The sequence below is a fragment of the Eleutherodactylus coqui genome, chromosome 1 (genome assembly GCF_035609145.1).
Source record: "Eleutherodactylus coqui strain aEleCoq1 chromosome 1, aEleCoq1.hap1, whole genome shotgun sequence".
Classification (NCBI taxonomy): domain Eukaryota; kingdom Metazoa; phylum Chordata; class Amphibia; order Anura; family Eleutherodactylidae; genus Eleutherodactylus; species Eleutherodactylus coqui.
In genome coordinates, this window is record NC_089837.1 from 448,070,486 (window position 1) to 448,094,016 (window position 23,531).

At 47.2% G+C, this 23,531-nt stretch overlaps 1 protein-coding gene across 1 annotated transcript in view; it reads right to left on the minus strand.

Moving 5' to 3' along the window:
• The window catches only part of MTUS2 (microtubule associated scaffold protein 2), a 353,509-nt gene that overhangs the window by 108,716 nt on the left and 221,262 nt on the right, over nucleotides 1-23,531 (minus strand). Inside the window, exon 6 of the mRNA XM_066583183.1 lies at nucleotides 5,262-5,351. Coding sequence (XP_066439280.1) covers nucleotides 5,262-5,351 — 90 coding nt within the window. The remainder of the gene's footprint in view (nucleotides 1-5,261; nucleotides 5,352-23,531) is intronic.

Consider the following 23,531-nt stretch of genomic DNA (forward strand, 5'->3'; position numbering starts at 1 on the left):
TAACTGCTGTCAGTACTAAGTAGCTCCTATAGACTGCAGCTTCCAGAAGGACTGAAATCCGCTGTCCAAGCATGTGGTGCTGAAATCAGAGATCACAATCACTAGACTCTGCCTCTTAATCGCAGAAACTTGCAGACTTGCCAGCTGGCGACACATCTTCAGACCGAACAGTGTAGTGCACACAGTAGCAGAAACACTATTTTAGGTCATGCAAAAACCTACTATAAATGTAATGTGTAACCAAAGAGAAAATTAAAAGCGGGGCTCCAGCCATGTTAATAAGAATTTCCTAATATAACGCAAAATATAGAGTTACAATAGTATGGTCCCAAAACCTACAGGCCATCCAGCATATATAAGGTAGAACAATTTTCCAATCACGGCACACAAAGAAGGCCATTATCTACAATCACGCTCTGAGATACATCCCGATCAGCTCAGACCGTGAAGATAGGAAAAAACATCTGTCATCTCTGAGGAATACATTCCTACAGCAGGGATACCATCCACTGATTATAGCTGAGCAGAGCCACAAGAATTCCACTGAGCAGCCTCTTGGAATACAAGCAAAAGGAAGAGAACAGTAGGGTGCCCCTAGTGGTCTCATATAGCCCTCAGATGAACATTTTGAGAAAAATCACTGCTGATGTCCAATTCATACTCCACAAAATCAACAGACTTAAGGAAATATTCCCAGATTTACCTCTCCTCTCGTACAAATAGAGACCAAACTTAAAGGTGTTTTCCAGACAGCATCTACTGTCAGTAACAAGGATACACCGGGGTCGGAGCGGAAGTCGCTGCACTGACCCCTGTGTATTAGCCGAAGCTTGTAATTGCAGGTAGAGCTCTCATTGAAATCAACTTACCACTTCTTTTAATTAACTACTAGCAGCAGCAGCAACTCTTTGTGAGTCTCTCTCCCTCCTGCAGCTTCCTCCTTCTCCTCCCTCCATAGACGTCTATGGGCATTATGAGTCACCCCTGTCCTCTACTTCCCATGCTTTGTCTGGGTGTCTCTATTCCTAGATATTAACTTCACATGACAACAGGCAATGGACAGCAGGTTAGATGGAAGGGTGACCCCTAGTGGCCAGCACTTTAGAGAGATTGTCAGCACAAAAACATCATTTTAGGTAAATAAAGTTATTTGCATTTTTTTGTAGTTATAACATTAGCATATTAAAGGGGTTTTCCAAAAATTTGTGAGAGCTGTGCCTGCATTACCAACATAGACCACTGCAATGTGGACAGAGCTGTCTGCTTCCAGCATTATCCTTTGCCTGTGTCAATTCTCTGGCATTTTATTAACTATTTTCAAAATTCAAAATAAAGTAGAAAATTGAAGATAAGAAAACCTCCTGACATTTTATCATTGTCATAAAGTATTGCAACGGCTGTATTTGCAATCTATGAGGCCTCTTTATAATTACATTTAAAGTAAAAGTTATATATGTATTGTATGAAGAAATGACAATCTATCTTTTCGCTTGTGAAGAGTTAATAAAAGTTGAATATTCACAAAGAAGTTCAACATGTTAAAAGTTTAGCATCGTGTTCTAGAGAATGAGATGCAAAGAGTTTGCTTCGATGGCACTGTAGAACGGTATCTTCAGTTGCCAGGTAGAATACAACATCTGCCAGGCTGAGGAGTCTGACAGTGGCACAGATGGCCGCGGGTCTGTTTGTTTTGGGTATAATTCATTATGCTAAGTGTTAAACTCAAATTGTATGTAAATTTTTCATATGAATCCTTCAGTACAGATAAAGCTCAGGCCCTGGCAGCTTCTTTATTCCACTTGTCAGGCTCAAGTGATAATGACACTTTTCCTGCAGAAGTAAAGCTTTTCAAGGACAAGAGAGTAATGTTTATAACTCAACCCAGGGAAGTTTTACTAAAATAAATTACAATAAAGATCCAAAGTAGACTAAACACGATCATCTCTAACGAAGAAATAGCGGAAGCCATAGATAATTTAAAACCAGGAAAAGCCCCAGGCCCTGATGGTCTTACAGCCATATATTACAAAAAATACAAAGACTCATTGACCGGGCCACTAAGTGAAATGTTCCAAACCATAATGGAGGGGCAAACCCCACCAAAAGGGTTCCTGAATTCCAATCTCACGGTAATACCTAAGGCAAATAAAGACCCACTGTCCCCAAAAAACTACAGGCCGATATCGCTCCTAAACCTAGATTATAAAATTTTCACCAGCATATTAGCGAAAAGATTAAACCAATTTCTCCCAAAACTGGTACATAAGGACCAGGTAGGCTTCATCCCTCAAAGACAAGCACCGGACAACATTCGAAAGGTCTTAAACATCATAGATCAAGCCCAGAGGAACAACAGCCAACTTTCTCTTCTAGCACTAGATATTGAGAAGGCTTTTGACTCCTTATCCTGGGATTACCTTTTTTTGCTGTTAAGACGGATGGGCTTTGAGGGTGAATTCCTACAGGCGATAAAATCCTTATATTCCCGACCCACTACCCTACTTAAACTCCCAACCACTAAAGAAACTCCAATTCCCATAAAGCGAGGCACCCAACAGGGCTGCCCGCTTTCCCCGGCATTGTTTGCACTTGCCATGGAACCACTAGCGATCACTATAAGAAGGAACCCAAACATAAAAGGAGTCGTCCTCGGGAGCAATGAATATAAATTAAGCATGTTTGCGGATGACATGCTGCTTACAATCACACAAGCCCTAATATCGTTACCCAACTTAGTGAATCTATTGGATAAATGGGCAAGCCTGACGGGGCTAAAAGTAAATGCGGATAAAAGTGACATAGCCCATATAAATACACCTCCACCACTAACAAAACTAATTGACTTAAACTTCGGTTTTAATCAACAACCCCAGTACATTCCGTACCTGGGAATCAATTTGACACCCTCCCTTTCCACATTATACAAATGCAATTATCCCCCTCTAATAAAGAAGCTAACCGCGGAATTAGACAAATGGGATGACCCAATGCTCTCATGGATAGGTAGGATACATGCTATAAAAATGAATACTCTGCCACGGCTACTGTACTTATTCCGAACCCTCCCTATCCCCATCCCAAACGAGGTACTGAATAACTTCCAGAAACGTATCTTCAAGTTCATATGGGCTAACAAGCGGCATAGAATAAAAAACAAAATCATGTACCACCACAAGAGTCGGGGGGGACTCTCGGTCCCTAACATAAAGAAATACTATACAGCAGCGAGAATAGCACAGTGGATTGAAACCCTAGGGGGAGCAAAAGCACCCCTCTGGGTCAACATAGAAGAATACAAACTAAACCCTCTCACCCCCAGGGAACTGACTTGGTCCAGAGGTACTATAAAAGCAAATATCCTAGAGAAGAGCCCCCTCTCATACCACTCAATACGTATATGGAGAGAAACCAGACACAAGCACAAACTGACAACTAGCCTATCCAGGCTCCTGCCAATAATAACAAACGAAAACTTCCCACCTAGTAAGGATTTAGTACACTTCCAATGGTGGAAACTAAACGAAATTATAAATGTACACCACATGGTAGAAAACTCAAGGTTAATGACAATAAGCCAATTCAAAGCTAAATTCAACCCCCCCACATCTGAAAATTTCAGAATTAATCAAGTATACCACTTCCTGAGCTCGCTCAGGCTCCCACAGACCTTCCCGGACTTAACCGTATTTGAGAGAATGTGTCTGAGAGACCCAATGAGAAGGGGTTCCTTAGCCCTGATCTATAACCTCCTGAACACGCCGGAGGGGGAGGGTAGACTGCCATACATGGAAAAATGGGAAAAGGACTTGAATATAAACATGGAGCCGGAAAAATGGAGGCAGTGCTGCGAGACGATCACGAGGGGGAGCCAACAGGTGACTCTGATGGAGACATCTATAAAGATCCTTCACCGGACTCACCTGGTACCGAGCAGATTACACCAAATTTACCAATCAGTCTCACCCCTCTGCTTTAGAGGATGTATGGAGGTGGGCACCCAAGTCCACGTCTGGTGGACATGCCCAGTAGTGAAGAGGCTCTGGGCTCAGGTCCATAGGTTTATACAGAGACTATTTATAGGACCCCTACATAGGTCTCCAACGGTGTTTCTCCTTGGCGATCGACAACCTGGTGTTAGATACCGGGCGCATAAGCTGATCCAGGTGATATGTATGGCGGCAAGAATTCATATAGCATCCAGATGGAAGCAAAGAACCCTGTCCTTCCGGGAGGTAGTGGAAAGGGTCTCTCGGATAGCTCTATATGAAAGATTACATGCAATAGGGACGGATACCCTTTAAAAAGTTCGGGGAGGTCTGGGAACCCTGGATAAACCTGGTAGACATACCAGGACTCCGACATGTCCTCCAGTCGACCTAAATACAGCAACCGAGATAGGAAAGAGGAGATCGCAATATTTGGAACAAAGATGAGTGACGACCAAAGTTGAATGCAGTCAATGTTAATGTTTAATGGATTTAAATGACAAAATGTATGACTAACCAGACTAAATAAGTTAGACAATTTAACTACAACTGAAGAAGATAATAAGTACATGTTTGAGATAAATATATATATGCAGGATGAAAGCTAAACAACTGAGATTATCCCCTGCGAGGGAAAACCAATGTGAAACAAACAATGATGCAGTACTTATCCTGTTTGCTTCCTGAATAAAGAGTTTTGAAACTAAAGATCCAAAGTAGAAAATAGAAAATAACCATTACATGGTTCCTATTAACATCAATGGGCCATATGTGTAATTCCTTGGTGTTTCAGAGTGACAGACCCTCTTTATAGCCACTTTCTGGCCTTTAGCCCGGGTACAGGATGAGGGTACATGGAGTAAGCAGCCACCTAGGGTGCCATTGATGGGTGATGCAATTTGATGCTGTGTCTGAGATGCTCGTAGGGCTGTAGGTGCCCTATCTTTTAGTATATTTGATGTATGATGGTACAAAATATATTTTACATATGATGGTATATAATAAAGAAACATAAGAAAGGGGAAGATTGGAACTTGTAGGAGCTGCCAGAGCTTACAGCAGATGATTATGAAAAGTAGTCATTAAAAGTGGAACGGTGGGGAAGAGAGATTGGGCACAAGCAGCAATGAAATTGATTATTGTCCACCCAACAGCTTAACGCGCTGGGGGTTGGTAAGGGGGATGGGGGGGTATACACATTCCAAAAACTCCTGCTTCAGACAACAACAGAGCTTCGGCCCGCCACCGCTTTAGCCATTTACCCACATATTTTACCTGGTGAGTGCACTTTGGTCACTTGTTTTTTCGGTGATGAGATTGCGGGTTTTACGACTTCTTGATCTTTTTGAGTCTCCTTCTTCAATCCTGAAAAACAATAAATAGCATTATTTAAAACAATTAGCAAATTAATTATCTTAAGATGTGTTAAATACATTATTAAAAAGAAAAGGTTCATTGGCCGTCCTGAAATAAATGAACTGAACTAAATAACTACATAACCATTTTTTTTATTGTTCCAGTGAATCTAAAATGAAAAATGATACAGAGCGCACATCAGTGTATATTAATAGTCACCACTACATTTAATTGGTTAAACAGAGAAAGGTTATGCCCCCTGTCCCTCCATTGCCCCCTTGTAACATGATCATAGGGTGCCATGGGTTACTTTGATAGCTGGGGACCCAGGTTGACTATCTTAGAGAAGCAATAAGGCCCTGGCCTAATAGAATGTCTGTCTACATTATGCTGAAAGGCATAATACATTGCGATACTGAAGTATTGCAGTATATTACAGGAGCAACCAAGATGTGAGAGAATGGTGCATTGTGAGAAGCACAAATCTCACATGAATATAAACCCCACTCTTTTGAATAGGGTCATACACACAAACAATTTTTTTCCTGCCTCGCGGGGCAGGAAAAAAAATCACAGATGTCCTATCTTTGGGCGTTCACTCGCAATGCCTCGCCCATTGTTTTCAATGAGGGCCAGTAAAAAACAACACACAGTGTGCGAGTAGCTCGCGAGTTCAATGCGATGTGAGGTTTCCCTTTGAAAACACCAGCCGATCGCTACTTCCATGAAGTGATAGGAGGTGTTTTTGACAAAAAAAACTCCTTGCAATGTGGGGACATCACGCGTTCCCAAGTGCAATACCAGGCCGAGTTTTGCGGCCTGATATCGTTCTCACCCATGTGAAATTAGCCTAAGGTTATATTTATGCTTATCCCAGGCATAATTGAATAAATTTATTGTTGATTTCCAAACCACTTCTGCTGGAAGTTTGTTCCAAGCATCTACCACTCCTTTGGCAAAAAAAACCCATTTCCTGACATTGCTTCAGATTTTTCCCCAAGTAGTCTCAGATTGTGTCCCCTTGTTATAGCATCTAACTTTCTAATAAAACACTTCCTTCCTGAACTTTATTTATAACTTTAGGAGGTATAGAGTATCTCACAGCTTTATTTCATAATAAGTTGGAACAATTTGGAGCAGTATGGGAGAGTTTGATATATATTAGATAGTACAGGGCCAGTGAGTATTCTTTTGCTGCCTTTTTCTCCATCTTGTTACCTTTAAATATTTTCTGGCCACGGTGCCTTTTCTTAGGTTTCCTGGGTGCATTTTGCATGGGGGCCCAGAAGCTTCAAGTTACGCCTCTGCTGCCATTAGTTCTCCACTTCCACTCCCAGCATGTCAGCACAGCATTGGTATATGGGCTGCAGCAGACTGGCTGTCTCAATCATTCCCAAATTGCCCTGGTGGTCTACACTCTCGTTGGGATCTATCAGCTCCAATGTCCTGATGCCATCCTGGCAGCCTGTATGATCACCAGGAGTTACATCCTCCTGCCTTGCTGCTCTGCTCGTATGCTAGCGCCATGAATGCAGCAGAGACCTGGGTCCACGAGGCTTACATAGTTCAATGTTGGCTTGAGCCATCAGCATGGAAACACTAAGTGGTTTCTGTATACTTCAGTGGTCCCGCTCTGACAACTCAAGACATGAGTAGAACCCATTAACTGCATTAACCCTTTGCAATCCAATTTTGGATTCAGGGTTTCCTAGGGGGCTTTCTCTTTCTGCCATTATACAATGGCGCCATCTGCTGGCTAAAGCCAGTACAGTGGTATGGGACTTGCTGGAGAGGCCCCCGACAACAGAGCGGCCAGTAATATACAGTAAGAATACCCTGCTGGACGTCTTTTGACATTGGAGCTGTACAGCCTTCAATCGGAATGTCTTCAGACGTCAGACAGTGGATTGGAAAGGGTTAAGGTCAAGTTATGTGCTGCAGGGGCCCTAGTGGTGTTGCATCGCTTGCCTTATGGTCAAAGCAGCCCTGATTCAATATCATACCCCAAAAGCATTTGCTAATTTTTTATTGCAAAGGTGAACATAGCTTTCAATTCCACAACTTTGCTTCTATTCAGCGGTGTAGTTAGTTTACCTGTACTCTTAGGGAAAGGGTTGGACTTGGTACCCCTTCCCTAGCCCAATCTGTATTTGTATTCTGCTTTTGAAAAATGAAAGCTAAGCTCTGATTGGTTGTTATGAACAACAAAAAGCTTTTTCTTTCAGACAGTTCTATAAGGCCTCAGTCACACGGGCGTTTTTTCCCGCGATTTGCGGATCGCATGACGGATGCGCATCCGCAAATCGCGTGACCGGGGCCGAAAAATCACCCGAAAAATCTGCTCCTAGCCGCGTTTCATTAGAAACGGGCCGGAGCAGTGCAGCGCAATGAATTTTCGGGAAGGGCTTAAAAATATAAGCCCTTCCCTGAAATTCAGCTGTGGCAGAGGAGAATGATTTGTCTAGTATATGTTCTCAATGGGGTCGGCGCTGCTGTGGCCGGCCCCATTGAGCGCATATAGAGAAGAGAACAGGAATCGCAGATTGCAGATAAGTGCGATCTGCGATTTCTGTTCTATAATTTATCGGACGAGCGCATAAAAAGCGCTCATGTGTCCGATACCATTGCAAAGCAATGGTTTTATAAAATCGCACATCGCATGCGCATGCGCAGATCGCACAGAAAATCGCCCGTGTGACCGAGGCCTAAATGTGTCGTCATATGTCATGCTGGTATATCTTTTTTGTACTGTATAGAAAGTGCATAGTGGATTCCTTGGAATTACTCAACAGAAACACATCAAAATAAAATGTCATAATGATTTTTATGACTTTTTTGAGTATTAACTAGAGATGAGCGAACGTACTCGTCCGAGCTTGATACTCGTTCGAGTATTAGCGTGTTCGAGATGCTTGTTACTCGAGACGAGTACCACGCGATGTTCGAGTTACTTTCACTTTCATCTCTGAGACGTTAGCGCGCTTTTCTGGCCAATAGAAAGACAGAGAAGGCATTACAACTTCCCCCTGCGACGTTCAAGCCCTATACCACCCCCCTGCAGTGAGTGGCTGGCGAGATCAGGTGTCACCCGAGTATATAAATCGGCCCCTCCCGCGGCTCGCCACAGATGCATTCTGACAGAGATCAGGGAAAGTGCTGCTGATGCTGGAGCTGCTATAGGGAGAGTGTTAGGAGTTATTTTAGGCTTCAAGAACCCCAACGGTCCTTCTTAGGGCCACATCTAACCGTGTGCAGTAGTGTGGAGGCTGCTTTTTGCAGTGTTGCACTTTTTTTTTTTTTTTTTGTATATCGGCCGTGCAGAGTATTGCATCCTGCAGTAATTTTACATTGTCCAGGGCCAGTAGTGGTGAGGCAGGGACAGAAGACATATTTAGTGTATATAGGCAGTGGGCCTTTCCAAAAACATTTGGGAAAAAACATTCTATTTGGGCTGCCTGTGACCGTCCTCAGTGTACTGGGTCTCTGCTGGGGGTACTTGTCCTAATTCATACGCAGCCAGCTAAGTGTTACAGCAGGCTTGCGCAAAATTCTTTCCTGCCTCTGTGTTGCCTCTTACATCGCCGCTGTATTCCTGTCCACAAGTGTACTGGGTCTCTGCTGGGGGTAGTTGTCCTAATTCATACGCAGCCAGCTAAGTGTTACAGCAGGCTTGCGCAAAATTCTTTCCTGCCTCTGTGTTGCCTCTTACATCACCGCTGTATTCCTGTCCACAAGTGTACTGGGTCTCTGCTGGGGGTAGTTGTCCTAATTCATACGCAGCCAGCTAAGTGTTACAGCAGGCTTGCGCAAAATTCTTTCCTGCCTCTGTGTTGCCTTTTACATCACCGCTGTATTCCTGTCCACAAGTGTACTGGGTCTCTGCTGTGGGTAGTTGTCCTAATTCATACGCAGCCAGCTAAGTGTTACAGCAGGCTTGCGCAAAATTCTTTCCTGCCTCTGCTGTGCGTTCCATAAGCAAAGTCAGCCTCCAACCACAGGCCAATAAGCGGCACATTTAATTACAGCGTTCTGTTTCAGCACTACTGGTAATACAGCATGCTGAGGGGTAGGGGTAGGCCTAGAGGACGTGGACGCGGGCTTGGATGCGGAGGCCCAAGTCAGGGTGTGGGCACAGGCCGAGCCAGTGCGGTGGCCAGGGGTAGAGGCAGGGCCTGACCGAATAATCCACCAACTGTTTCCCAAAGCGCCCCCTCGCGCCATGCCACCCTGCAGAGGCCAAGGTGCTCTAAGGTGTGGCAGTTTTTCACAGAGACGCCTGACGACCGACGAACAGTGGTGTGCAACCTTTGTCGCGCCAAGATCAGCTGGGGAGCCACCACCACTAGCATGCGCAGGCATATGATGGCCAAGCAGCCCACAAGGTGGGACGAAGGCCGTTCACCGCCTCCGGTTTGCACCACTACCTCTCCCCCTGTGCCCCAACCTGCCACTGAGATCCAACCCCCCCTCTGAGGACACAGGCACGAGTGCCTACCGGCCTGCACCCACACCCTCACCTCCGCTGTCCTCGGCCCCATCCAGCAATGTCTCTCAGCGCAGCGTCCAGACGTCGCTAGCGTAACTGTTTGAGCGCAAGCGCAAGTACGCTGCCACGCACCCGCACGCTCAAGCGTTAAACGTGCACATTGCCAAATTGATCAGCCTGGAGATGCTGCCGTATAGGCTTGTGGAAACGGAGGCTTTCAAAAGCATGATGGCGTCGGCGGCCCCGCGCTACTCGGTTCCCAGTCGCCACTACTTTTCCCGATGTGCCGTCCCAGCCCTGCACGACCACGTCTCCCGCAACATTGCCCTCACCAACGCGGTTACTGCCAAGGTCCACTTAACAATGGACACGTGGACAAGCACAGGCGGGCAGGGCCACTATATCTCCCTGACGGCACATTGGGTGAATTTAGTGGAGGCTGGGACAGAGTCAGATCCTGGGACCGCTCACGTCCTACCCACCCTCAGAATTGCGGGCCCCAGCTCGGTGCTGGTATCTGCGGCAGTGTATGCTTCCTCCACTAAACCACCCTCCTCCTCCTCCTCCAACGAAACCTCTGTCTCGCAATCAAGATGTGTCAGCAACAGTAGCACATCGCCAGCAGTCGGTGTCGCGCGGCGTGGCAGCACAGCGGTGGGCAAGCGTCAGCAAGCCGTGCTGAAACTACTCAGCTTAGGAGAGAAGAGGCACACGGCCCACGAACTGCTGCAGGGTCTGACAGAGCAGACCGACCGCTGGCTTTCGCCGCTGAGCCTCCAACCGGGCATGGTCGTGTGTGACAACGGCCGTAACCTGGTGGCGGCTCTGCAGCTCGGCAGCCTCACGCACATGCCATGCCTGGCCCATGTCTTTAATTTGGTGGTTCAGAGCTTTCTGAAAAGCTACCCACACTTGTCATACCTGCTCGGAAAGGTGCGCCGGGTCAGCGCACATTTCCGCAAGTCCAAGACGGACGCTGCCACCCTGCGGACCCTGCAACATCGGTTTAATCTGCCAGTGCACCGACTGCTGTGCGACGTGCCCACACGGTGGAACTCTACACTCCACATGTTGGCCAGACTCTATGAGCAGCGTAGAGCTATAGTGGAATACCAACTCCAACATGGGCGGCGTAATGGGAGTCAGCCTCCTCAATTCTTTACAGAAGAGTGGGCCTGGTTGGCAGCCATCTGCCAGGTCCTTGGAAACTTTGAGGAGTCTACCCAGATGGTGAGCGGGGATGCTGCAATCATTAGCGTCACCATTCCTCTGCTAAGCCTCTTGAGAAGTTCCCTGCAAAGCATAAAGGCAGACGCTTTGCACTCGGAAACGGAGGCGGGGGAAGACAGTATGTCGCTGGATAGTCAGAGCACCCTCATGTCTATATCTCAGCGCATTGAGGAGGAGGAGGAGGGGGAGGAGCATGAGGAGGAGGGGGAAGAGACAGCTTGGCCCACTGCTGAGGGTACAGATGCTGCTTGCCTGTCATCCTTTCAGCGCGTATGGCCAGAGGAGGAGGAGGAGGAGGAGGAGGATACTGAAAGTGATCTTCCTAGTGAGGACAGCCATGTGTTGCGTACAGGTACCCTGGCACACATGGCTGACTTCATGTTAGGATGCCTTTCTCGAGACCCTCGCGTTACACGCATTCTGGCCACTACGGATTACTGGGTGTACACACTGCTCGACCCACGGTATAAGGAGAATCTTTCCACTCTCATACCCGAAGAGGAAAGGGGTTCGAGAGTGATGCTATACCACAGGACCCTGGTGGACAAACTGATGGTAACATTCCCATCCGACAGCGCTAGTGGCCGAAGGTGCAGTTCCGAGGGCCAGGTAGCAGGGGAGGCGCAGAGATCAGGCAGCATGTAAAGCGCAGGCAGGGGAACATTCTCCAAGGCCTTTGCCAGCTTTATGGCTCCCCAGCAAGACTGTGTCACCGCTCCCCAGTCAAGGCTGAGTTGGCGGGAGCACTGTAAAAGGATGGTGAGGGAGTACGTAGCCGATCGCACGACCGTCCTCGGTGACGCCTCTGCCCCCTACAACTACTGGGTGTTGAAGCTGGACACATGGCCTGAACTCGCGCTGTATGCCCTGGAGGTGCTTGCTTGTCCTGCGGCTAGCGTCTTGTCAGAGAGGGTGTTTAGTGCGGCTGGGGGAATCATCACGGATAAGCGTACCCGCCTGTCAACCGACAGTGCCGACAGGTTTACACTCATTAAGATGAACAAAGCCTGGATTTCCCCAGACTTCTCTTCTCCACCAGCGGACAGCAGCGATACCTAAACAATACGTAGGCTGCACCCGCGGATGGAAGCATCGTTCTCTATCACCATCAAAAACGGGGACCTTTTTGCTTCATCAATCTGTGTATTCTATTCTTCATCCTCCTCCTGCTCCTCCTCCTGAAACCTGACGTAATCACGCCGAACGGGCAATTCTTCTTAGGCCCACAAGGCTCAGTCATATAATTTTTGTAAACAATTTTTATACGTTTCAATGCTCATTAAAGCGTTGAAACTTTCACCTGAACCAATTTTTATTTTAACTGGGCTGCCTCCAGACCTAGTTACCAATTAAGCCACATTACCAAAGCGATTAATGGGTTTCACCTGCCCTCTTGGTTGGGCATGGGCAATTTTTCTGACGTACATTAGTACTGTTGGTACACCAATTTTTTGGCGCCCTCGCCTACAGTGTAATCCAATTAATTTTTTGCCCACCTGCATTAAAGCTGACATTACATCAGCTGTGATGGGCAATGTAATGGGATATATTTATGTACCGCCGGTGGCTTCCTGGCACCCACCCATTCTGTGGGTCCACAGGGAGTTGTAACTGCATGTGTCCACTTCTAAAGAACCCCAGTCTGACTGGGGCATGCAGTGTGGGCCGAAGTCCACCTGCATTTAATCGGACGTTACTTCAGCTGTGATGGGCACTGCAATGGGATACATTTATGTACAGCCGGTGGGTTCCAGGGAGCCACCCATGCTGTGGGTGCACACGGAATTCCCATTGCGGAGTTGTACCTGCCTGTGACTATTTATAAAAAACCGCGGTCTGACTGGGGCATGCAGACACCTTGACAGAATGAATAGTGTGTGGCACATAGGTTCCCCATTGCTATGCCCATGTGTGCAGCTCCTGATGGCGGTGGCACAGGATTATATTTCTCATGGCTTCTGTACAGCATTGTGGGCTATTGCCCCGCCCCTTTTAAAGAGGGTCGCTGCCTAGCCGTGCCAACCCTCTGCAGTGTGTGCCTGCGGTTCCTCCTCATGGCAGATGCACTTATAAATAGACATGAGTGTGGCATGGCATGAGGGCAGCTGAAGGCTGCGCAGGGACACTTTGGTGTGCGCTTTGGACACTGCGTCGTGCGGGGGGGGGGGGGGGGCAGCATGTAACCCAGGAGAAGTGGCAGCGGAGTGTCATGCAGGCAGTGATTGTGCTTTGTTGGAGGTAGTGTGGTGCTTAGCTAAGGTATGCCATGCTAATGAGGGCTTTTCAGAAGTAAAAGTTGTTGGGGGGGGGGGGCCCACTCTTGCCGCTATTGTGGCTTATTAGTGGGACCTGGGAACTTGAGATGCAGCCCAACATGTAGCCCCTCGCCTGCCCTATCCGTTGCTGTGTCGTTCCCATCACTTTCTTGAATTGCCCAGATTTTCACAAATGAAAACCTTAGCAAGCATCGGCGATATAAAAAAACGCTCGGGTCGCCCATTGACTTCAATGGGGTTTGTTACTCGAAACGAACCCTCGAACATCACAATAATTTTGTCCCGAGTAACGAGCACCCGAGCATTTTGGTGCTCGCTCATCTCTAGTATTAACCCTTTCCATTGCAGTATTGGCCCTCGTCCGACATTAAGATTTTTTAGGATAGCGGTGATGTCGGTGATGCAGGGAAATATTAATGTCAGACGAGGGCTGACACTGGATTGAAAAATTGCAATTTCGCAGTGGATTTTGATGTGGAATTTCGCATGTGGCAAATATTCCGCTTGTGTGAAAGACTCCTTAGTAACCACTCTATTTTGCATCTCAATGTGATTTTTTTTTTTCCCCACCTTTTCAGCATAGTGTTCCAAGAACCATGAGGCTTATATTTCTGCATTGGCATAGCTATATGAGGGCTTGTTTTCTGCAGTATATTTTGTAGATTTCATTAGGACCATTTTGCGGTACATGTGACTTTTTGATTACCTTTTATAGTGTTTTTTCGGGAGTTGAATGAGTAAGAAACAGCAACTATGTCTTTTTTTTTTTGTAGCATCATTTACCGAGTGGAATAAGTCACATATTTTTTATAATTTGAGAGGTAAAGAACGCAACAATATCTTTTATGAGGATTTGGGGAAAATGTGTCTTGTTTTAGCTGTGACTGCTTGATGATTATTATTATTCAATGTATTACATAGAGACCATTTGGGTTCTTCTTCAGTCACATTCAGATTCAAAAGATTTGAGGATTGTAATGCAATCAATATATCATCTTTACAGTGAGTCTGAGCTCCTTAATAAGACATTTTAGAAATGCACTACATCATTAAGATCATCTTCTCAAAGATTCATTACCTATTATAAAATCAAAAGACTCTTAAATATAACAAAATATGTTCGCAGTCCTCTATAATTATTATGCACCCCCGCAGTGACAGGCACTAATATATTCTTACAGATCCATTTTTAACATTGGAAATTTAACACATCGGCATAAACCGTAGACTGGAAATGTTATACTTTATTCCTGCACAGCTGCCAGTATGGTTTAGTTGTCTGTGGGGCAGCTTACTACTAGAGATGAGCGAGCACCGATATGCTCGGGTGCTCGGTACTCGAGTCGAACTTTTCCTAATGCTCGAGAGCTCGTTTCGAGTAATGAACCCCATTAAAGTTAATGGGGGACTCGAGCATTTTTGTATGGGACCGATGCTCCATATAGGGGATGATTTGTGAAACACTGGGAGACCTCAGAAAGTCATGGAAACACCACAGAAACGGATAGGGAACGGCAGGGACCACATGCATGGCTGCATCTGAGGCTCCCAGGTCCCACTATTACGCCAAAATGGGTGCAAGAGCCTGGCAGTCACCCCCCTAACAATTTACTTGGGATAGACCATAAGCAGCAAGGCATACGTGCTGGCACATCTTAGCTAAGCAGCACACTAGCTGCAACCAAGGACAATCACTGCCTGCGGGTGACACCACTGCCTCTTCTCCTGGGTTACATGCTGGCATTGCTGTCCAACCCACCGCACGACCCTGTGTCCACAGCGTACACAAAATTATCCCTGCGCAGCATTCAGCTGGCCTCATGCCACACGCTCGCTTCATAGCCACATCACCCTCATGTTGATTTATAAGTTCGTCCGCGATGAGGAGGAACCGTAGATACACACTGCAGAGGGTTGTCAGGGCCAGGCAGTGACCCTCTTTGAAAGTGTGGGCAATAGCCTACAATGCTGATGAGAATTGATGATGAATTAACGTACGATCATCATTCCAATCCCGTGCCACCTCCATCACAAAATTGTCAGGAGCCGCAAATGTGAGCATAAAGGGGACTCAGGTGCCAGCACTTCTCCACTTCTCCACAATGCAGCAGCACATACTAACACCAAAGATTGGTTTGAAGCAGGAGGTGCCTCAAAAGTAGCCACCACAGGTATACAGTGACCCTGTGAAAGTCTCATGAAATCACTAACGCTTCCTGTGAATGCTCCAATCCTGTATCTCGGATAACTGTGGTAATTTGTAGCACGAGAGATAATACATGCCGACCAACGCAGATCCCCAGACCCCAAGCAGGAGGAGGAGGTGGCATAATAAGCCCGAGAAACCGTGACCGAGGTAGGACCTGCAATACTCTGTGTGGGAAGCACGTGAGCGGGCCCAGGGTCAGGTTCGGTCCCAGTCTCCACCTTGTGTGACCCAAGGTGCCGCGAGTTACATAGCAATGGGAAATCCATGTGTCCCCACACAATTCATTCTGTGTATATGTCAGATAGCTGAACACCGCAATGGGAAAGCCTTCTGCGCCCTACCCAAGTCATTCAGTGTATTTGTGCCAGATAGCTAAAACACCGCAATGGGAAGTCTTTGGGCACCCACAGCATAGGCGAGCCCCTGGAACCCAGAGGCAGTATTAAACAGGAAGAAAAGAGAGTGCCCAAACATGGCAGAGTTTTACCCCACCAAGGACCTCGGCCTCGGCCCACATTTCTACCCAATTCATTCTTTGTATGTGTCAGATAGCTGAACAGCGCAATGGGAAAGCCTTTGTGCACCCACAGTATAGGCAAGCCCCTGGAACCCAGGCACAGTATTAAATAGAAGAAAAGAAAATGCCCAAACATGGCAGAGTGTCACCCGCCTAGGACCTCGGCCTCTGCACACATCCTCAGCAATCGTGGGCACAAAGAGGACTCAGATGCTAGTTCAGCTGTGAACGTCTCATTAAATCAGTTACGGTTGCTTTCATCGCTCCAAACACTGGATGAACCACAAAGAAGTTCCACAGGCCAAACCGGGCGCAGTTGCATTGCCTCCCCCCCCCCTGGAATTCGGCCTCTGCCCACACCCTCAGTAATCGTGGGCATAAAGCGGACTTGGATGCTAGTGCAGCTGTGAACATCTCCTTAATTCAGATATGCTTCTTTTGATTGGTCCAAAGCAGTGTCTCAGATAACCGTGGTAACACGAGAGCAAATACATGTTGCCCAGCGCTGATCCCCAGACCCCAAGCAGGAGAAGGAGGTGGAATAATAAGCCGGAGAAACCATGACCGACGTAGGACCCGCAATACTCTGTGTGGGAAGCACATGAGCGCTTTCTGTAGCAAGTGTAGAGGCGGACCCCCCAAACCTCTTAGTAGCAAGTGTATAGGCGGACCCCTGAAACTTTTCTGTTGTAAGTATATAGGCAAACTCCTCAAACCTTTTAGTAGCAAGTGTATAGGCGGACCCCTGAAACTTTTCTGTTGCAAGAGTATAGGCGAACCCCAGAAACATTTCTGTAGCAAGAGTATAGGCGAACCCCCGAAAATTTTCTGTAGCAAGTGTATAGGCGCCTCCCCCAAACCTCTTAGTAGCAAGTGTATAGCCGGACCCCTGAATGTTTTCTGTTGCAAGAGTGTAGCCGAACCCCTCAAACCTTTTAGTAGCAAGTGTATAGGCGGACCCCCCAAATCTCTTAGTAGCAAGTGTATAGGCGAACCCCTGAAACTTTTCTGTTGCAAGAGTATAGGCGAACCCCCGAAACATTTCTGTAGCAAGAGTATAGGCAGACCCCAGTAACATTTTTGTAGCAAGAGTATAGGTGAACCCCTCAAACATTTCTGTAGCAAGTGTATAGGCGGACCCCCCAAACCTCTTAGTAGCAATTGTATAGGCGGACCCCTGAAACATTTCTGTTGCAAGAGTATAGCCGAACACCTCAAACCTTTTAGTAGCAAGTGGATCGGCGGACCCCCCAAAACCCTTAGTAGCAAGTGTATAGGCGGACCCCTGAAACTTTTCTGTTGCAAGAGTATAGGCGAACCCCTCAAACCTTTCAGTAGCAAGTGTATAGGTGGACCCATGAAACATTTCTGTAGCAAGGGTATAGGCGAATCCCTGAAACATTTCTGTTGCAAGAGTATAGGCGAGCCCCTCAGACATTGGTGTACCAAGAGTATAGGCAAACACCCGAAAAAATTAGTTTGCCAAGAATATAGCCGAAGGCAGGAAAAATTTGTTGGCTAAAACTATAGGCGAGGACCTGAAAAATTGTTGTACTAAGAGTACAAGTGTACCCCTTAAAAGTTGCTTAACCCCGAGGGCAGTTGAAAGCCATAAACATTTTTTATAGATGCAGCTCGTTCTTGCTTTATTTGTAACAGAGCCTTTTGGCCCTCTGAAAGATTGTCGGTTCAGCGTGATGACATGCTGTTTTAGGAGGAGGAGGAGGAGTAAGTTCCAAAAGGGATAGACCAAGCTACTTCTCTTCTTTTTTGGGGTTAGAGAGAGGATGCATATTTCTCCTGTTGCAGGTAAAAGAATCATTAGGTACCGCGGCTTTCCACCAGTGGAGAAGAGAAGTCTGGGGAAATTCAGCCTTTGTTCATCTTTTTATGAGTGTAAGCATGTCGGCGCTGGCAGTTGACAGGTTGGTACGCTTATCCGTGATGATTCCCCCAGCTGCACTAAACACCCTCTCTGACAAGACGCTAGCGGCAAGGCAGGCCAGCACCTCCAGTGCAAGTTCGTGCCACGTGTCCAGCTTTGACACTCAATAGTTATATGGAGCAGAGGGATCACGGAGAACAGTGGTACGATCAGCTATGTACTCCCTCACCATCTTTTTACATTGCTCCCTCCAACACAGCCTTGACTGTGGAGTGGTGATACAGTCTTGCTGGGGAGCGATAAAACTGGCAAAGGCCTTGGAGAGTGTTCCCCTGCCTGCGCTGGACATGCTGCCTGATCCCCATGCCTCCCCTGCTACTTGGCCTTCGGAACTGCATCTTCTGCCGCTAGCGCTGTCAAATGGGAATTTTAGCATCACTTTTTCCACCAGGGCCCTGTGGTATTGCATCACTCTCGTACCCCTTTCCTCTTCAGGAATGAGAGTGGAAAGGTTCTCCTTATACTGTGGGTCTAGAAAGTTGTCCACCCAGTAATCCATGTAAGCCAGAATGCGTCTAACGCGAGGGTTACGGGAAAGGCAGCCTAACATGACGTTAGCTATGTGTGCCAGGGTCCCAGTACACAACACATAGCTGTCCTCACTAAGAGGATGACTTTCAGGATCCTCCTCCTCTTCAGCCAATACACGCTGAACAGATGAGAGGCAAGCAGCATGGGTACACTCTGCAGTGTGGCCAGCAGTCTCTTCCCCCTCCTCCTCCTTCCCCTCTCCCTCCAAAACGCGCTGAGATATAGACATGAGAGTGGTATGGCTATCAAGTGACATACTGTCATCCCCTGTCTACTGTTCTAACCGCAAAGCGTCAGCCTTTATGCTTAGCAGCGAACTTCTCAGCAGGCAAAGAAGCGGGATGGTAACACTAATAATGGCTGCATCGCCGCTCACTATTTGGGTAGACTCCTCAAAGTTTCCGAGGACCTGGCAGATGTCTGCCATCCATGCCCACTCCTCTGTAAAGATCTGCGGAGGCTGACTACCACTGCGCCACCCATGTTGCAGCTGGTATTCCACAATTGCTCTATGCTGCTCGTACTGCCTAGCCAACATGTGCAGCGTAGAATTCCAGCGCGTGGGCACGTTGCACAGCAGTCGGTGCTCTGGCAGCTGAAACCGGTCAGGGTCCTCAGGGTGGCAGCATCCGTGGTGGACTTGCGGAAATGTGCGCAGACGCGGTGCACCTTGCCGAGGAGGTCAGACAAGTGGGGGTAGTTTTTCAGAAACTGCTGAACCACCAGATTGAAGACATGGGCCAGGCATGGCACGTGTGTGAGGCTGCCGAGCTGCAGAGCCGCCACCAGGTTACGGCCGTTGTCACACACAACCATGCCCAGTTGGAGGCTCAGCGGCGAAAGCCAGAGGTCTGTCTGCTCTGTCACACCCTGTAACAGCTCGGGGGCCGTGTGCCTCTTGTCACCTAAGCTGATTAGTTTCAGCACGCCTTGCTGACGCTTGCCCATCGCTGTGCTGCCGCGTGCTACTGACTGCTGGTAATGTGCTCACACTTCTTAATTGAGAGGTAGAGGTGGCAGAGGAGGAGGGGGGGGCGTTGGGGGAGGTGGCATAAAACGCCACAGATACCAGCACCGAGGTAGGACCCGCTATTCTGGGTGTGGGTAGGACGTGAGCGGTCCCAGGCTCTGATTCGGTCCCAGCCTCCACCAAGTTCACGCAATGTGCCGTCAGGTAGATATAGTGGCCCTGCCCGCCAGTACTTGTCCACGTGTCCGTGGTTAAGTGGAAATTCCCAGTAAATACCTTGGTGAGGGCACGATTTATGTTGCGGGAGACGTGCTGGTGTAGGGCGGGGACGGCACACCAGGAAAAATAGTGGCGACTGGGGACCGAGTAGCGCTGGACCACGGCCGCCATCATGTTTTTGAAAGCCTCCGTTTCCACAAGCCTGTACAGCAGCATCTCCAGGCTAATTAATTTGGCAATGTGCACGTTTAAAGCTTGTGCATGTGGATGGGTGGCGAAGTATTTCTGCTTTCGCTCCAACGCTTGTATTAGCGACAGCTGAACGCTGCGCTGAGAGACATTGCTGGATGGAGTGAAGGACCGTGGAGGTGAGGGTGTGGGTGCAGGCCGGAAGGCGCTTGTGCTTGGGCATCAATCACAACAAACTCCTCAGGTGAGAGAGAAACAGTTTTTTTCCACTTAGGGCAGGGACCCGAGAACAGTTCCAGGGAGTCTGCCTGCTCAGAATATGTCATTTTCATGGAGTTAGGAGGAAGGAGGAGCAGCCAAAGGATTCAGAGGTGCAGTGCCTAGGCCGGGAGTTGTGGACTGCGTAGAAAACTGGGTGGTCGATACATTGCTGGACGCGTTTTCTACCATCCACGACAGGACCTGCTCGTACTGCTCTGTTTGTAATAAAGGTCTACCACGCGGACCTGCAAATTGTGATATGAAGCTGGGGAGCCCAGAAACTTGCCTCTCTCCTAATCCCTCAGCAGCCGGCTGTGATTCATCCCGCCCAGGACCTCGGCCTGTGCACACACCCTCACTTGGAAACCCGCGTCATTGACCCTTAACCCTACACCTCATCATGGTGGATTAGGGATAGAGCGGGGCCCAAATAGATTACCCCACTGTATAGCGCTGTAGTATCTGTAGATAGCGGAGGCTCTATGCTGTGACTTGAAAAAATTAACCCGCTGTCTTGCGCTGATACCTAGGGGTAATTTACCGCTCACAGACACTTGTAGATAAGGGAGGCTGTATGGAGTGGGAAAACACTCTAAAGCCAGTGGATAGTGCTGGTAACTGCGGCTATCTCAACCCCCTCAAGGAAAGGGTATTGTGAGATGCTCTGCACAGCGGCAGAGCGGAAATACTTTGCAGTGGCCTAGGAAATATTAGAGTACTGTTTCGCGGTGAGACCTCTGTCTAATGCACTGCAGACTGAGAATGGTATAACTGAAAGGCTTTGCAGTGGCCTAGGAAATATTAGAATACTGTTTTGCGGTGAGACCTCTGTGTAATGCAGTGCAGACTGAGAATGGTATAACTGAAAGACTCTGCACAGGGCTAGATGCTTTAAAAAAAGGGTGCACTACTGCTCCCAGCCAGCCACAACTATAATGCACACTGTGAGGCGTAGTCCTAAGAAGGACCATTGGGGTTCTTGTAGAGAGGATGCTGACTGTAACACTTTCCCTATCTCAGCAGCTCTTTCCCTAAACTCTGCGTAATGCACTGCAGACTGGTATAGCTATAATGCTCTGCACAGGCCTAGATGCTTTAATAAAAAAAAAAAAAGGGTGCACTACTGCTCCCAGCCAGCCACAACTGTAATGCACATGATGAGGAGTAGCCCTAAGAAGAACCATTGGGGTTCTTGTAAAGAGGATCCTGACGGTAAGGCTTTCCTTGTATAAGCATCAGCACTTTCCCTAACTACTACCAGCATGCGTCTGAGGCGAGCCGCGGCCGGGACGAGTTTAAGTACTCGGTGGTCACCTGATCGGCCCAGGCACTCACTACTGTGGGGGGGAGAGGGCTGGCACGACACAGCAGGATGTGGTAATGCCTTCCCCGCATGTTTATTGGCTAGAAAATGGTGCTAAACATGCGGGGAATGGAAATGAAATTGACTCAAGTACCGCGTGGTGTTGGTCTCGAGTAACGAGCATCTCAAGTACCCCAATACTTGAAAGAGTAGGAAGCTCGGAAGAGCATGCTTGCTCATCTTTACTTACTACTTATGGTATTATTACTGAGTTATAAAAATATACTAAACTGTATGCAATAAGCTCCCCCTAGTGGTGGCAGAAGAGAGACAGAATGTTATCATTTCAGTTTACACCAATCAGCCTTAAATGGGTTTCCAGGCACAAAATGGAAATTTTGAAAATGCTGAAATCTAGGAGGTACAGCTTAGTAGCTTTAATCTACTGCTCTGGACCCTCTTCTTCATCCCCTGCAGCAGCCGATCTGCTGTTTTTACATGCATCTCTTCCACTGTAAACGCAGCAACAGACCATTACCTACAACTCTAGCATGCATAGAGTTTGTCTCCCGGCCAGGGCTGTAGCTCCACCCATGGCTCGCTGGCCCTACAACTTACCAGCACCAACCCCCATTTTGTTGAGAGAGCCAGAAAAAGCCTGCTGAAGCAGGCAGACAGTAGATTTTAAAATGTTAGTCTGTGGTCAGATTACCCATTCAATATTAAAGCAACTGACAGGTGATAGTAAATAACATTAATTATCTTGTGACAATGGCACCAGTCAAAGGATGGGATATATTAGACAGCAAGTGAATAATCAGTTCCTGAAGTTGGTGTGATATGTTGGAAGCAGAAAAAATGAACGAGTTCAAGCAACTGTGACAAAAGCCAAATTTAGATGGTTAGATGACTAGGTCAGAGTATAGTGGGACACAGCAAGGCACCCACGAACATTTGATATGATGCTGAGTAAGGAGACATGGTTACAAAAATACACTTTTATTTTATTATAGGTTTCATCTAGCGGTAAGAAAAATACCCCATAACACACCAGACAAAAACATTATTCATAATAACCAGCTCTATACTGACCATGATCCTCTTATCACTCTATGCTAACAGAAAACAGCTATTTCTCAAAAACACTCTTGGGCTAAATTCACATCTGTGCTAGGTGTTCCATCTAGCAGGAAAACTGAATCCCTTGGATGAATGGATCCATCTCATAACAGAATCAAACTCTGCCAAATGGAGCCCATTGACTATAATAGTTCCGTTCGGTTCCTGCACCTGTCTGGCATTTTTACTGGACGAAAAAGTCCTGCATACATGACTTTTTCATCTGGTGTTTCACACCAAATTTGCGCCAGAGGCTCTGAATGGTGCCTCCAATGCAGATGTGAATAAAGCCTTAGTGAACAATGAATATGAGATTTTCAGTATTATATGTAACAAAATAAATACAAAACCGCAAAACTTTCCAAAATGTCCAAGTATACTTCTGACCTTTTTTGGATAGTACGCACATGATTAGATCAAACCTGATGTCCTTGTGCAGTCCATGATTCTATTGCTTCTCTTGTAGTATACATGCACACAATAATCTCTGAAGACTGATCTCTCTTGGCTTCAGAAGTTGGTACTGTTGGCAGAGGGAGATTTGCTTAACTTCTGTTTGAGCTAAAGCTACTTGGGAACCCATCCCATACCCTCCAGGGCGGTTACCAGGGGCTCCCAGATAGGTAGCAGACACCTCCTCTACGTAGTGCCAATTGAGTTACAATGGCAATACTTCTCCACCATGGTCCCTGAACATCAGCACCTCAGTTTGTCCAGCAATACAGCAGAGCTGTTTAACAAGTCAGCAGCAGATAGAAAGCTCCAGAATCACAGCCAGTCTCCATTTATATCCTACCAGGCAGACTACCAGAACCTTCCAGCAGGTTTCTTAGATTACCACTGCCCATTCGCTTCTATTGAGGAAAGTCTCTTTCTTTTTGTTGGACAACCCTTTTGTGTCAAAACCTGGTACTGCAGTGTTTCATATATAAAC